The 16,557-nt window shown below is 45.3% G+C and overlaps 1 protein-coding gene across 1 annotated transcript; it reads right to left on the bottom strand.

Annotated features, from left to right (window-relative positions):
• Window positions 1–296: 296 nt before the first annotated feature.
• ANKS4B (ankyrin repeat and sterile alpha motif domain containing 4B) lies at window positions 297–13,315 on the bottom strand. The gene is made up of 2 exons (XM_083711703.1): window positions 12,596–13,315; window positions 297–2,595 (listed from the first exon to the last, which is right to left on the bottom strand). The coding sequence occupies exons 1-2, from the start codon at window positions 12,757–12,759 to the stop codon at window positions 1,512–1,514; spliced, it is 1,248 nt and encodes a 415-aa protein (XP_083567829.1). The 5' UTR covers window positions 12,760–13,315; the 3' UTR covers window positions 297–1,511.
• Between the last annotated feature and the right edge of the window lie 3,242 nt (window positions 13,316–16,557).

The following is a 16,557-nucleotide window of genomic DNA, read 5'->3' as shown; positions in this document are numbered from 1 at the left end:
CCACGTCACTCCCAGGAGAGATGCGTGGCTCAGGCATGCTGCAGGCCCTGCTGTGAGTGCCGCCCGCCATTTTGTCACCCCCTCAGTGTTGACACCCGGGGCAGCCTGCCCCCCTCCCCCCTTCCTCTGTCCCTGCCTGTGTTTTTGGAAGTTATGACTAAAATTAAGAAGTGTTACGGAAGGGGGTCTGTGGATTTCATTAAGCCTCCCCCCTCCAATAATCAGAGCGACACCCGAGACCTCTGAATGTTGATAGCATTGGAGTAAACAGACCAAATGACTTGGTATAAGGCAGCTTTGTAAGTTCCAATTTTATTTGCCTGATATAAATCAGCGGTGGTTTCACTATCTTAAATATACTGCATGAGAACAAAGGCTGGTTATTACAGTGGCTGTCACATGGAATGACATCTCATTTTCATGTACTGGGAAGATATAGGCTTGCTTTGTTTTAAAATAGGCTTCCCTGGGGAAGCTGTGTGCACTTGCTCAAAGAAGCAAATAACCTGAAACCTGCCAGCACACATCAATCAACCTACCTTTACCCTCTCTGTGTTGACTGAAATTGTTTTAGCGGCTGCATGGATGGTGTCATTTTAGAGTTTCATCACTAGGATTTGGAGAATACATAGATGTGCATGTTAACAAACACATTCACATTAGAATAGTCTGCATGGGAATGTGAGGACCCACCTGCACTAGACATTTAAAACAGTATCATACCACTTGAAACCGTCATGGCTTCCCCCAAAGAATTATGGGGAGTGTAATCTGTTAAGTTAACAGCTGTTAGAAGACCCCCCCTTCCTCTCACAGAGCTACAATTCCCTGATTTCCCTTGGAAGAAAGACTGAGTGTTAAACCACTCTGGAACTTGTACCACAAACATTCCTCTTCTCCCAGGCCTTTGGCTAATTAAACAATCTACAACCTTTTGTTTTTGTTTGTTACTATGCTATCTAGCTTTGTGTTTTTGTGTTGTAAACCACCCTCTGGTCCTCGGATGAAGGGCAGCATAGAAATTTAATAAATAATAATATTAGCAATAATAATATGGGGTTCATTTGCATGTATGACCTCCTTCTGCTCCTGTCTCTTCACGTGACGCTTTTCCATATAAAGATCACCTGTAGAAACCTTAATTGCTATTATGATCATGGAAGTGGTGGTACTCTGTCCCCTTGTAGAAACCAGTCCTATGCATGTATCTGAGCCACTAAAACAATCACCATGCAGACTGCAGTTGAACCTGTTAAGTTGCATCACAGCTTCAAAAAGCTCAAATCCCCTGCTGTCTAGAATCTAAACACATTGAATGAGGAAGCTGTGTCCTTTCAAACTGTTGCTGGACTGCAACTCACTAGCCATGCTGAAGGGAGTTTGAGTCCAACAGATGAATGGTTACTGGTTCCTCACCCCTGATCTAACACCCTGCAGGGCGCAGTACCATTGCAACAGCTGCACCTTGCAGCGGTTTTGGTGGAGCTATTGCAGCGCAGGAACTTCATGGTTTATAACTGCGTATCCCCAGCCTTGCCCGGGTTTGCTAGAGCCTGCATTCTTCTGTCAACTGCATGAAGGATTTTCTTCCTTGGGCCTAGCTGCATCTGAATGCTCCGCAGGTCTTCATCCGAGCAAAGCACGAGGGCCTCTAAATCAATGTTTTCCCTCATCAAGATGGGAAGGAATTCGTTCAGGTTCTGGGACGCCAAAAACACCTCCAGGGGGGTGGTCTCCACTTTCTCATCATCCCACCTGATTTCCTCTTCGATCCAAGATTCTTCCGGATTGTTCTCCGCATCTGCGTCACCACCATCATCTTCAGGCTCTTTGAACTGAAGCAACTCATCGGGCATTTTGAAGCTGATGCCTTCTTTCTCAAGCATCATTGCATCAACGTTTTTGCCCATGGTGGGCAAGTTGTTTTTAAATACAATGTTGCCAAGACCCGGCCGGTGGAAGATGGACCTTTGGCCCAGCTCGTCGTCATCCTCAGAAATGCCGTTTTTTCTTTGGAAGTCCTTGGTCAGGTCTTCCTCGTCTTCTTCATTGAACACATCCATCACGGCGGTTCGTCCGGCTGGAGTACCTCCCTCTTGGGGATTTGCTTCTTGACCATCGAGATTCTCCTCTTTCTTTTTCATCCTTCTCGTGAAGGTGTCTTTCATCTTTTGGGGCAGTGTGCCCAGTGAAGTGGATGCAAAGAAACTGGAGACTTTCGTCCTGGTGGCTGTCCCCCTCTTCGAATGCATGGATCCTTTGCTGAAATTCCTGGCCATTTCGTGTTCATGTTTCTCCTGACGCAGTTCACATTCGTGGATTTGCCTTTCTGCATTGCGCCGAGCCTGGGTCTTGAGCTGAGAGACTCTCTTGGGATTCTTGAGGTTCTGCTCAGTAGCGGCAGTGTCGAGGATCCGGACGCATTCGTATTGGTTCCTGCTGGCAGCCACGTCCAGAGGAGAACGCATGTCATTATCCAGGGCAAAGATATTGGCGCCAAAATTTATTAAGAATGTTATGCAATGGATGTGGCCATTCGCGGCAGCATGGTGGAGGGGAGTGTTCCCCCAAATGTCACACTTATCTGGGTTACCTCTGGAAAGAAACAAAACATGAAGGACTCAGACAATTGAACTCAGCTCTGGAGTTTTCCAAAGGCAATATAATAAGGTAGAATGGATGGTACTACTTCAAACTATAGCTGGGAGCACCATTTTTTAATTCTTCCCTGCAAGGTGAAAACTAGTTCACTAAGGAGACAGCTTCTAGGCCAGCACATTCCTAGCTGAGCTACTTTTCTAAGTGTGGGGAATTTTTGCCACTTTATTCCCATTTTATTTTGTTGCAGAGCTGAAATTCCCAGAGTTTCCTGGGAAGAGGGCTGGTTAAACCATTCTGGTCATTGCTTGGGAACAGCCTGGAAATATTTTGAAATAAAACTTTAAATATCTAGTTCAACACTACAATCAGCAGGTTCAACTCTACAATCACTGAGGGTTGTGTGGTTGTCATTGACGTTTTGGTGGTGGTTCCCTGTTTGTGAAATGCCCACCCTGGTGAGATGAGTCTGTCTCCCTCACTACTGACTTTCAGGAGGAAGTGAAAAGCATTCCTGTTTGCCCAGCCATTTGATGGCTGAAGATGATTGATCCTGGGAACCCTGAGATCACAGGGTGACCGAATGTTTTTAACACTTTTTAGAATGTTTTAACTGTAACTCTTTCAGCTGTTTTTAGAATGCTTGTTTTTAAAGTAGTTTTGCTGTGGATGTGTTTGCTCCTTGAAGAGGAAGGGCAAGCTATACATTCAATTAATGATGATGATGATGTCGATGATGTTACATGAAGGGGAGGAGGGATTTGCTTTTTACAGCCTTTTGCATACAGTTACAGTTACATTTGCAGCTGAGCACCCCACTCAATACAATCTCTGTCTCCCCGACTTTGGCAATATGGGCAGGTTTCCCTCTCTGAATATAAATTGTTGAGACTTACATTCAGTGGCTCCCGACAAGCTGTCTGTATCCATGGTAGCCTCTTGTAAATTCAGTAAGAGGAAGCACATCCTGGCTCTATATATTTAACTTTAATGCTTTGCTATTGAATTCTGATAGAACTCATCTATTTTCCCCAAGGCCTTTGTTCCCCCAACTGTATTTGCTCTTGAGAAGTTTTTCAAACATTTGCACAGAAAGCATTACTTGTCTTCAAGTGGAGCTGAATATACACCACATATTCAGAGCGTATCCCAGACCCCTCAACTGTCCCGATAAAATCAGAATGTCCCGTTTTGGGGTGCCACAGCAAAAGTAGTTTCTTTCCCAAATAGGTTTTATCTTAATAGCAAACACAATAAATAAAGAGTTCACTTGTAATACATCAGTGCTTCAGTGCTCATTTCTTCTCTTTCCAAAATAGATTTTATCTTGAACAATTGCAAACACAGTAATAGAGAGTCCACTTGTGATATACCAGTGATTACGTGTTCAGACGTCATTCCGGTAATCCGATGTTTTGTTGCTAAAGAGCTTATTCATCAAACCTTGTAGTAAATAATATACAATATGTAAACGACTTAAAGCAGGGGTATATCTATCCCCATCGGCATGTTTCCATCGGGAGGAGCATAAAAAGAGGATGATGTCCTTCAGTTTGTTAAAGGAGGTTTAACAAACTAAAGGACATCATCCTCTTTCTATTTTGGAAAAGAAACTACTATTGCCATTTTTATGGATGTTTATTGTTTGTTTACATATAGTTGCCTTAGTGATATTATCTTGTGTCAATTGCCGTAGTCATTGTATCACCATCCTGTTCATTGTTTTATTGTAAATACTCAGGCAGGCAGGCAGGCAGGCAGCATCAGTAAATACTGTTTGTCCCAAAGCTTCAGCTCTCTGCCTATCCTCAGCCTCAGCCTTGCTCAAAATGATCCCCTGTGCTTTACACACACACACACACACACACACACACACACACACACACACACACACACTAGTCTGAAACATCCTCTGCTTGGATGCAGGGGAAGATTTCCCCCTTGTCAGGAATTTTCCAGTCATTCAAAAGGCAGCTATTGATAGCAATCTGACAATCTTCTGGACAAAGGAGACACGTGCAACTATTTGGGTAAACTCCTGTCTGACTGCTTTAGCAGACTCTTGCCCAGAGCCCAATCTTGCAATCATACAATTACAGAGTCACCGAACTGGAAAGAACACTCAATGCCATCACGTCTACCTTCCCTAGCTCGCCACGGGGGATTGCATCCTGCCAGGCTCTGCTCAGTGCAACCCGCTTATATTAATGGGCCCCAGTTGGTCATACTCATTCATTTTAATGGGTTTCTCTGAGTAGAATTTAGTGGGATGCCACCTATAATTGGGGGTCAGGCAACATAGGTATGTATACTAGTTTAACTGTCCTTCCTTCTTATGGGGTGGTGTTATTGGTTTGTTTTGCTTTCGTTCTTGATTTTAGAATGCATTTTGTGTTTATGTTCTGGAACCATAGTGTGCAAGTTAAGTGCTAATTTCAGTGTTATTTGCTTCCAAAAAAACAACAACAACACCCCACCTGCAAATAATATGGAAATGGTTGCTAAACTTGTGCAGGTATTCCACTATAGTTTCAGAAGTGCCTTTTATGTTGTGTTTGTGCTCAAATATAATGAGCACAAGTGTTTGTGCTCAAATGTAATGTGGAATTAACAGTTAGGGAAAGGTTGTGAAAGTGCGATGCGGATGCAGCCTAAGCAACTCAGGGCAAAGTACATCGTTATTACAATACAATAAAATACAATTCAAGAAACAGAAGCAATAAAAATGTAATTTAAAATCACCTAGCACAGAGAACTGCAGTTGCTACAACAGGCAGAAAAATGATTAAGTGCTCCACCAAAACTCTCAACAACGTTCAAGTGCTCTGTAGAGGAAAGCAGTTTGGGAATTGCTGAACTAAATCGTTTTAAGAGGACTGATCTCGTGTAAGGCATCAGAGACACAGTCACACTTAACTGGGAAGAAAGTTTCATAGAACTCAGCGGGATTAACTTCTGAGTAGATTTATACTGGATCATGTTGTAAGCTACAAATATCACAACCCATGGTTTGGATCTTGCTTCTGCTGTGAACTCACTAGGCAAGCCACTCTCTGAGCAATATGGGTGACAATAATACTACCTGACAGGGTTGTTGTAAGCTAGATAATGCACATGAAGCATGTGAACACTTGAAAGCACTACACAGATGCTAAGTATTATTGCTAATTACCTTTGATTGCTTTGTATCCAGACATAGGGCTACTATATAGCTTCTCATGAGTTTACCCATAACTGGGTTAAGCTAAACTGTTAAAATCTCATTTTACACCTATTGACGTCAGTGAAATTAAGGGCCTGTCTGTGCAAATAGGTTTCCCTGCAGACCGGGTCACAGTGATTCGATGTTCTCCAACATAAGCTGCAGGGCATCTGTTGTCTTATACCAAAGGGTTTTATATAAAATCCAGGCCAGGCACAAACTTTTATTGAGTTTGTCTCTTAGATAATTTAATGTGATCAGTCACAAGTCAGGAAGATGACCCATTTTATAAATGATAGTTTCGCTCATTGAGATCTGGGATTTGCCTTTGTGATGGAGAACAAAGAATTTAGGCTTTGGGGTGCCAGATTCCCCATAATTCCTGGATTTAGTAAGTGTTAAAATTTAATCAAGCCCCCAGAATCCCCAGCTCCAGTTGGGATTCAATTGCCGGAACAGCCAGGTCAGCATGAAAATGGCCACTAAGTATGAGTCACTAATTTAACAAAAGCATGGTGATAAGACATTAAGAAAGCAGGGACTGTGCGTCGGATGGCTCTAGGGAGAGTAATGGCTGATTTCTGCTGGCATCCAAGACTGTGGCCATGGAAGAAGCAAAACCTTCTTGGCGTGTTAATGCTGTGAGCCCCTCCATCATAGGCTCAGGTTGTGTGTGTGTGTGTGTGTGTGTGTGTGTGGTAAAGTAAAGGGACCCATGACCATTAGGTCCAGTCATGGCCGACTCTGGGGTTGCGGCACTCATCTCGCTTTATTGGCTGAGGGAGCCGGCGTACAGCTTCCAGGTCATGTGGCCAGCATGACTAAGCTGCTTTTGGCAAACCAGAGCAGCGCATGGAAACACCGTTTACCTTCCCGCCAGAGCGGTATCTATTTATCTACTTGCACTTTGATGTGCTTTCGAACTGCTAGGTGGGCAGGAGCAGGGACCGAGCAACGGGAGCTCACCCCGTTGTGGGGATTTGAACCGCCGACATTCTGATCGGCAAGTCCTGGGCTCTGTGGTTTAACCCACAGCTCCACCCGCGTCTATATATATATATATATATATATATATATATATATATACACACACACACACAAATAACATACATCCTAAAGACAGCACAGTCTTCGCTGTACCTCATTTCCAAAAGGAAACACGAGCCGTGGGTGAACGCCTGGAGCCCAGGAATTTTGCATTGCTCTGAGATTGAAGTGGCATGCAACATTATTTTGAAAATCTAGCTCATTGCTGTCTACACTAAGGGCTCATCCAGACTTCCTTTTGTGCCACCTTTCTTAGGCTTTAAAGCTCCATGTCTGAGCCGTGGCTTTTTTTTTTTTTTTTTTTTTTTTGTCCTGGGGTTTTCCCTTTTACCATTGAATAGCAGCAAATGCAATTGGGCTTTTGCTCTGATTCAGGGGCAAGATATGTGTTTTCCTGGGGAAAGCACTGTGACCAAAACAAAAAACAAAACCACTCCAACACGCAGCTTTAAAGCACAGAGTTGTGCCTGGAACGTGCTGTGCAAAAGGAAGTCTGGATGAGTGCTGAGTTACAGTGGCTTTTCAGGTTTTGAGGGAGTCTCCCAGCCCTAACTGGAGATGACAGGGACTGAACCTGGGACCTTCTGCATGCAAAGTAGATGCTCTGCCACTCGGCGATGGCCTTTCCTCAAAATGTCATTTTGCACTGAGGAGTGGATTCCAATTCCTGCTGCTCTCCAATGGACCACTTGACATTTACTGACCACGTCATGATCTTTCCGCCTCTTGCAGTCATTGTAATGCACTGTACTAGACACTACATGATTTTTAACTGCATTTTAACAGGTTCACCATGGAGCACCTGAATGATGTTTGCAGACCACTGGTGGTCCATAGACCGCAGTTTGGGAATCCCTGGCATAGGGGAACATTTCATCATGTGACATCCCACCCAACCCAGGTCAGTTCAAAGTGGTATAGCCCAAGCAGGCTATATAGATTGACCACCTTGGCAATGACAAGGCTTGGTTCCTTTTTTCATTAGTGAAGTCTACAGAGTGATAATTCATTTTACTAGGCTGTAAATTTAGGATAAGCAATTGTACTGTTTAAAGGTTGCTTTTATTGGCAATAAAACATAGCATATGACAGAGCAAGCCACACCCAAAAGCCAGGTACTAAGAAATGCTTTATCTTCCTATACTTGAAGTTTGCCTTCTGTTCTAACACTCTAAGCCAGCAGTGAGGAATTGAGGGCCACATTCTGTTCTGAACAACTTTCTGGGGCCAACATGCCACTGAGCTTTTACTGATAAGCATAACAAGAGTTGGACTTCCTGGGATTTGTATTCTGCTCCTAATGTCATCTGCCTAGGAAGGAGACAAGTTCCCTCCCCGTATAAAAAAGAGAGGAACTGAACCTATTAGAAGCTTATTTTTTATCCGAACCTGATGCTGCAGAGTATGTTTTTCTGTAAGTATACCTGCTTTCCATCAGAGAATTTGGAGTTCTCTTTTTCTGAGACTCTCCAGTGATCACTGATTGTATGTGCACAAATAAAGCTTACATGCAGCTGAAGAAATATTTTCCTGCATGCATTTTAAAATGTACAACAGCACTGACAGGTGGGTTCAGAGGCAAAAAGCAGGTGGATCTACACATGTGAGGGCATACCATACATTTAAAGCACATTCAACACACAAGATTCTTCCCCCCAAAAATCTTGGGAACTGAACTTTGTCAGAGGACGCAGAGCAGGACAAGTGAGGCTTGTGGTTGGGTGGGGAAGTTGTGGCCTGAGGACAGTCCCAAGTGCTGGACAGAGGGGTACATTTGTCCCCAGTGGGCTGTCAAATTTTAGTGACACCATGTGCAATTTTGTGTCTCCTACCTCTCATGCTCTGTTCTACACTGCACTGTTGTGGCGCCCCCTCAGCACGACACCCCCTGCAGCTGAATCAGTCACACTACCCTAAAACTGCCTCTGTTGCCTCCTAGGCTTGAGCCTCCCTCGCTTTATGCATTATTTCAGCATAGCTCATATCAGTCTTTTATTCTACACAGACACCCCCCCCCCCAGTACTACGGCCCCCAGTCAATATCCTTATTGGATTTGAAATTGTTTTTATATATGTAACTTTTTAATCTGTTTTCGTATGTGTAACAGTTTTTACCTGTTTCATATATGCAATTGTTTCATACACGTTTTTATTGGGTTGTGAAATCGCTTTGAGATTTCTCATAGGAGGAAATTCATAAATGAAATAAATAACAATAATGTATTTTAAAAACTGGGGCTAACACATAAAAAGGAAGCTGGTGGGTTCCTTTCTTGCTGATGCAGCAATAAAACTGCTAGCACATTTGCAAAGCTAAGCAGGGTCTGGTATGGTTTCAAATTGGATGGGAGACCATGACTTTCCTGCATTGCTGGGGGTTGGACTACATGACCCTTGGGGTCCACGCCAACTCATACAATCATTTCCTCCTTGTTGATACTTATCCTCCTCATTGGGCGACACTGTTGAACAATTCAACATGCGTCCAAAAATCCACATTCATCTCCCCTGTTCAGTCAGCCCTTCATTGTGGAGGTTCAAGAGAGCAGTTCAACACACTGACGCAGATTCCAACCCAAGCAGATTGAAAGAGATGAATACAGGCTGCAAAGCAGTGGTTGAGGTACCTTTGTGTGAATCTAATTAGAAGAAGATTGCTTCTTAACTGGATTTCGATCACCTACGGCTCCCACAAATGCATGTCAGTGCTAAAGGCATTCTTGCAGGTATTCTCTCTCTCTCTCTCTCTATATATATAAAATAATCCTGGTTCAATTCTGTTCGATCCATTTCCAAGTCTACAAGCAATTTTGAGTCTACAGAAATTATTGTCTTCCTTGTTCTGATTTCTTTGGGCTGGAAACCTCTGAGATAAACAGGTTTCCTTGTTGGAAGTATTCCTTCCAGTGTTCAGGAAGAAGGCTCACCACATACACCCCACTTTCTCCTAGCCATGATTTTGGTGTGGTCCAGGTTAGCTCAGTTGGTTAGAGCTTGGTGCTGATAACAGCAAGGTCACAGGTTTGATTCCCGGATGGTTGCAGATTCCTGCATTGCAGGGGATTGGACTAGATGAGCCATAGGGTCCTTTCCAAATCTATGATTCTAGGAACCTGACCTTTAAAGCCCTAAACGGCCTCGGTCCAGTATATCTGAAGGAGCGTCTCCACCCCCATCGTTTTACCCGGACACTGGGGTCCAGCACCAAGGGCCTTCTGGTGGTTCCCTCACTGCGAGAAGCCAAGTTACAGGGAACCAGGCAGAGGGCCTTCTTGGTAGTGGCACCCGCCCTGTGGAACGCCCTCCCATCAGATGTCAAGGAAATGAACAACTATCTGACTCTTAGAAGACATCTGAAGGCAGCCCTGTTTAGGGAAGCTTTTAATGTTTGATGCATTACTGTATTTTAATATTTTGTTGAAAGCCACCCAGAGTGGCTGGAGAAGCCCACGCAGATGGGCGGGGTATAAATAATAAATTATTATTTATTATTATTATTTCTGAGTCAGATCATGGGACCATCTAGCAGAGTTTTGTCTACATAGACTATGCGCAGGGTTCTCCAGGGTTCCAGGTAGGGTTCAATTGGTATCAGAGACAGGGCTGGCAGAGAGGAGTCTGCAGAGTGGGAGGAAGAGGCAGAGGAAAACAGGAACTTGATTCTTTCACACAACGAAAGTGAGAGAAACCCTTCTCGCTCTGGAATGCTGCCTGTAAGTTTTCACAGCAGCACAGAGATGCAGAAGCTGGAGGCAGGTGGTAGGAGGGGGTTGGATTCAGTTCCAGAGGAGGAGGAATTGGCTGTACCTGAATCTCTAAGAAGTAGGAGGCGGATCAAGCGATTAGAACAAAGGAAGACTAGCAGTAAGCGGAGGAGGAGGAGCCTCCTTGGGAGGAGCCGGAAGCCAGTTGAGTCAACTGACTCCGACAGTGAGGAATAAGCTGTGGGATCTTGTACCGCTGAAAGCCTGTTATTGCTAAATATTCCTCAATTAGTGAAACTGCCAGCTTTCCATGTCTTGTGTGAGAAGTGCTAAACCTGACAACTGGAGAACTGCACCAGAGACATTCTGGATGCAAAGCAGATGCGTTACCACTGAGCTTTGGCCCTTTCTTCTAACCTTCTTCAGTATTTCTGCATGCACCCTGGCTCTACAAAATGATGCCCTCTTTCCTCAAGGGTCAGAATGGTTAGGCATGTGTTGAATGCCCACACCCCAGCAGGAAGTCCACCAAGAGGCTGGGACCTGCTTTGGTTATTGTGGAGTTGGAAAAGGTTCAGGGAAAAAGGGCAACCAAAATGAGCAAGAGGTAGAGCGAATCCATCTACAAGCAAAGCTTACAGAGTTTGGGGCTTTTAAGCTTAGAGAAAAGGGGAATAAGAGGTAACCTGAAGGAAGCTTATAAAATTATGCATGACACGGGAGAAAGTCAATGGAGAAAAGTTTTTTCTCTCTATCTCCTAACCCTAGACTTCAAGGACATCTCATGAAGCTGAACATTGGAAGATTCAGGACAGATGAAAAGAAGTCCTTATTCACACAGTGACAAGTTAAACACAGAATTCGAACCCACAGGAGGCCCATGATGGCCACCAACTTGGATTACCGTATTTTTCGTTCTATAAGATGCACCAGACCACAAGACGCACCTAGTTTTTGGAGGAGGAAAACAAGAAAAAAAATATTCTGAATCTCAGAAGCCAGAACAGCAAGAGGGATCCCCACGCAGTGAAAGCAGCAATCCCTCTTGCTGTTCTGGCTTCTGGGATAGCTGCGCAGTCTGCATTCGCTCCATAAGACACACACACATTTCCCCTTACTTTTTAGGAGGGAAAAAGTGAGTCTTATAGAGCAAAAAATATGGTACTTTATAAGAGAATTAGAGAAATTAATGGAGCACACAAATACCAGTGGCCACTAGTCATGATGGCTATGGTCTGCTTTCACGATCAGAAATAGTAATGCCTTTGAATACCAGCAAATGGAAACCACTGAAGGAGGGAGTGTTATTGGCATCTGGTTGGCCACTGTGAGAACAGGATGCTGGACTCGATGGGTCATTGGCCTTACCCAGCAGGTTTTACTTAGGTTGCTGCTGTTATTATTTGATAAATTTATATCCCACCCTTCCTTCCAAAGGAGCCCACAGTGGCAAACATGTAAATGATGAAAGAATACAATTAAACACTTCTAAAGACAGTTTACCTTCTAAAAGGATCACCAGCTCTCAGAACTGATAATTCCAAGGAATCTTTCATCCATCAAATGCCTGGGTAAACAGAATTTTTTAAAAAAAGTAATTCCCCCTAGAAGTGCTTAATGAGGGAAACAGACACACCTCAGTAGAGAGGGCATTCCACAAATGAGGGACCACCACTAAAAAGGCTCTGTCATGACTTCCACCACCAAGCAGGTAGCCCAAACTGACAGCACCACCAACAGGCTCTTTTATGTCTTAAACACAAGGCAAAAAGTTGTATCTAACTAGGTTCGACTCCCACTAGAATCATTGAAATCAATGCCCATTAATTTCAATAGGTCTGCTCTGTGTAGGACTAGCATGGGATACAACTTCTGGGTGGGGTTTCTTATATAGATTTTCCTTCCTCATCTCCTGAAATCTGATCAGCTCTAAAACAAAGAACCTATTGCCTGTTATCCCATCCCTCTCCCTGCAGGTTTTAGGATTTTAAAATACAAACAAACCACACACATTGTGGCATCTATGAAAGCCTGCTGAATTTACCCTCTTCGGCAGATTATTTCCATAGCCTCCAGGTTGCCATGGTAAGCCACCAGCAAGGTCGGTGTCATCCCATCTGCGTCTGAGGTGTTCAGGTCTTTTCTGGTGGCTTCTCTGAGTAGGTCCAAATTGCCGTCAGCAGCTGCCTGGTGGTACCGGGTGGACATCTTCCCCGCTGGTAGGATCTGTCTGAGGCAGACTCCCCCTCACACAGTGTAGCCGTTGGATTCAATGGCTGAATGCTTCCGGAAACACAGCTAGTTAATTAATAGCCGCAGGCAGCAGGGCGGCAAGTTAAAAACGAGGAAGCAAAGGTCAGTCCTGTTTGCACCGTTCTTGAAAATGTCATCTCCTCAGTCATAACCTTGAGGGACGTTCACTGTAGTTCTCACAATGCCCAAATGCCTGTGCAGAGTAAGGGCACCCTACCCAACTCCATTTTCTTCAGCGTTTGACAAGGGGGAAATAGGCCTATTTGTGTTATAAATGAAGGCCTCTCCTAACAAAGGAAGCTGCCTTATACTGAAGCTACGTACATCCACACTGCACATTTAAAGCGGTATTATACCACTTTAAACGCTCACGGCTTCCCCCAAAGCTGTGAGGAGACCCTTGCTCCCCCTCCCAGAGTTACAGTTCTCTGAGTGGTTCAATAGTATACCTGTCAACTGTCCTGGGGGAAAACGGGACATGCCGTTTTTAAACACAAGATCGTGTCAGCCATTTTGGGTGCTGTGATCTCCCTCAAAGTTGAGGGGAACCATTTCCATTCAAATGGTTGTGTGTGCCACATCATGTGATTAATTATACAATTATACAGGGTGGGGCTTACCTGCTTACCCCCCCCTCCAATATTTTATTCAAGTTGGCATCCTTGGCTAGGAGGGCTGTGTTCCAACATCCTGTGTTACAACTGAATATATTGAGCAACCAGCAGCGGGGGAGGGGGCGTTATATGAGTTTTTTGGCCCGTTATAAGGAAACCAGACAGAAGAAGGAGGAGGAAGAGGAAGAGGAAGAGGAGGAGGAGGAGGAGGAGGAGGAGAAGAAGAAGAAGAAGAAGAAGAAGAAGAAGAAGAAGACGAAGAAGAGACTTAATGCCTAATGAGTCACACTGTCGGTTCTGTCAAGCAGTTTGGAAAAGATCCAATGAGACTCACTGCAAATTTGCAAATTCCCTCTTGGGAGGACTTTATTAGCCCTTCCATTCTAGACCCTTGCAAATCTCTTAAAGAATGAGCTTCATTTGAGTGGGAGTCTTTCTTCTTCCTCTTTTTGTAAGTGTTGAATCAACATTGAATGGTGTTTTGAGCTAGCAGAACGATTCTTTCCCCTTTCATCCTCAGAAAGATAATCCAAGGCCCAAATCATTTCGCTCTGAAATGGGGAAATGAAGCCTCTGTGTGTGGGACTGATTAGGAGGAACTTGACAGTTATTTGAAAGGATGCTTTTAAACTTCTTATAGTCGTTTGACACCTTATCCTTGTAGTGCAAGCAAGTTTCCTGAAAGGAAGTACATTTCAGTGTGTTCCGTGGCAATTCCCGCCCCCTCCTCCAGATGAAATAAAGACACTGGACACCAGAATTTAGGTTAATGGGCGAAAAATGGCCACAACTTTATTGATTACAGGTAAGAGCGGTATTGGCTTTAGGCATTGGCCCTATCAGACTATCCGGTAAAACCGGGAAGGGTTAAGCACCAACAGGGGGAGCCCCCAAGATGCAAATCCCTAGGCGCTCCCCGAGGGGTTACCGCTCAGGAGCGTGCTTTAGGCCCTAGCCTCCATAGGTTTCGGACGAGGCGACGCCCCCTGGAGTCCTTTAACGAACTACCCTTCAAGATCTCGGGGGAGGTGATGGCGCTCCTCCCCCCAACTCATTTGCATAACCATACCCCTGCCAATGCCTAACCGCCAAAACCAAAGGTGTTGTGACGTTTTGCTACGAGGTAGGCGAAAAAAACCAAGTGGCTTCCAAAATACAATTAGCCAAGTGGAAAAACTCCTACCAGGCCCCTTGCGGCGACCAGCCGAAGCCCATAGCAAAGTCCAAGTGAAAACCTAGAGGGTGGGTGGGTGGGAAACCGCAGCTGTTGAGAAGAAAGAAAGGGGCGAGCCAGGGCTGCCCCGACCTTAAGTGCCCTCTAGTAACCCCGCCCCTACCACCAGCCGATTGGCTGGCTGCTGTGGGTGATGAATAATAATGACCCGGGGAATTCCCTGAATCCCGCGGAGCTGCAGCCAGCCCTGTGAGAATGTAGGTGGGGGCGTGAGCCCGCAACCCCCCCTCTTTATGTTGGGAGTGGCTTTGTGGGTCTTACTCCCTTGTAAGCACTAAGCACTGCAGCCTTGGGGTGGGGAGTTGGGGGAGAGGACTGGGATTTTTTTATATAAAAAAGTTTGTATCAAAACAATTTAGAGCTGCTGAGAGCACCATCCTACAAAAACAGACACAAATATGTTTTTTCTGCATTGTGTTGAGCCAAGCACTCCAGATTTCACTGTTTACCTGGGAGAGTTTGTTTTCTTATCCCTGCTCTATATAAATTATTGCCCCTATTTATAGCTTTTGGAAATGGATTGTTAAAATTTTGTTAATTTGGCCTACTGGGTGTAGTTAGGTCTACAAGGCAGAGCTTTCCCACCACTGCTGTATTTTATTCAATAATTTTATTTATTTATAGACATATTTATATACCACAATCTCATCAAGAAATTGCGTGGTACAGCATTTAATAATATATGTAACATAAAACATTAAACATCAGTAATAATACAAGACAAAATAATCATTAACATAACTGGCTGAACAATAATAGTTTAAACCAGTGGTTTTTCAACCAGTGTGGGGGGCATACTCATAGCTGTCAACCGTCCCTTATTTGGTGGGAAAGTCCCTTATCCCTTATTGATGATGTCCCTTAAATTTCCCAGGTTTCAAAGGAAGCAGCTCCTCCCCCTCCCTCCCTGCCGGCCAGGGAGGAGGGAGGCTCCAATTGTGCTGCTTGACTGCGTTGCTCACCCAATAAGGAGTCTGAGAACGATGGGGGGTGGAGCTTGCATGCCTTGTGCCAATCAAATTGGCTGCGTTGCCTGGGGACTCGCCTTTGCTCAGCGCTTCCCAGCAGAGAGGTGACGGTGGTTTTCCTTGCTGCATCCCCTTTGCCAGGTTGCTGCGCTGTGGGAACCACCGCTTGAGGCTTCATTTGGCTGCTGGCTGGGCTTTCTGCCTTTGGCTTGGAGGGGCTCAGAAGTTGAACATACCTGTGCGGGGGAAATCCCTTATTTTGGCTGCGGATCCCTTATTTTCGAGGCTGCTGGTCCCTTATTTTCAAATCTGTAAGTTGACAGCTATGGGCACCCTGAGGTACCTTGAATGCTGGTTAGGGGTGCCTTGGGCAACATTGGCCTCTGTTCCTCTTTCCTTCCTTCCCTTCTCTGATGCCCTCTTGCATTTTCTGCCTCCCAAAGACTTGTAGGGCTGTTTGTTGCAGCAGCCGCAGCTACAAGCTCCTCAGGCAAATCGTGCCTCCGGGATTGGCCAGGGGGCACTGGTAGAGGAAGAGGAGTGAGGGGGGAGCGCACCAACCCTGGCAGCGCGATCCTGGTGGGGTGCCATCGCGGTTGCCCCCTGTGCCCACGCTGGACACCACACCCCCACAGGCGGTGTGCCATGCTTCCACAATGCAAGCCACGCCCCTGGGACACATGCCAGCCCCACCCCACCTGCTCTCCACCTCCCGGTGCCAGAGCATGAAGCTCCGCCACTGCCAGGGGTTGATGGTTGCCAGGAGCTTAGGTGGCCTCAGAGTAAGCAAGCAAGCAAGCAGGCAAGGGAACCCAGCCAGCCAGCCCACCAGCCCTTTCTGTAGTCCCATGCCCCTGAGGCAGGGGGGCAGCTCAGAGACCACGGGCAGCAGCAGCAGATGCCTGGAGGACTCCCAAGGAGAGGGGAGAGGAGGCTG

Source organism: Podarcis gaigeae, assembly GCF_964106915.1.
Source record: "Podarcis gaigeae genome assembly, chromosome: 14".
In the NCBI taxonomy this organism is placed as follows: Eukaryota; Metazoa; Chordata; class Lepidosauria; order Squamata; family Lacertidae; genus Podarcis; species Podarcis gaigeae.
This window is presented reverse-complemented; position numbering and strand designations above follow the sequence as displayed.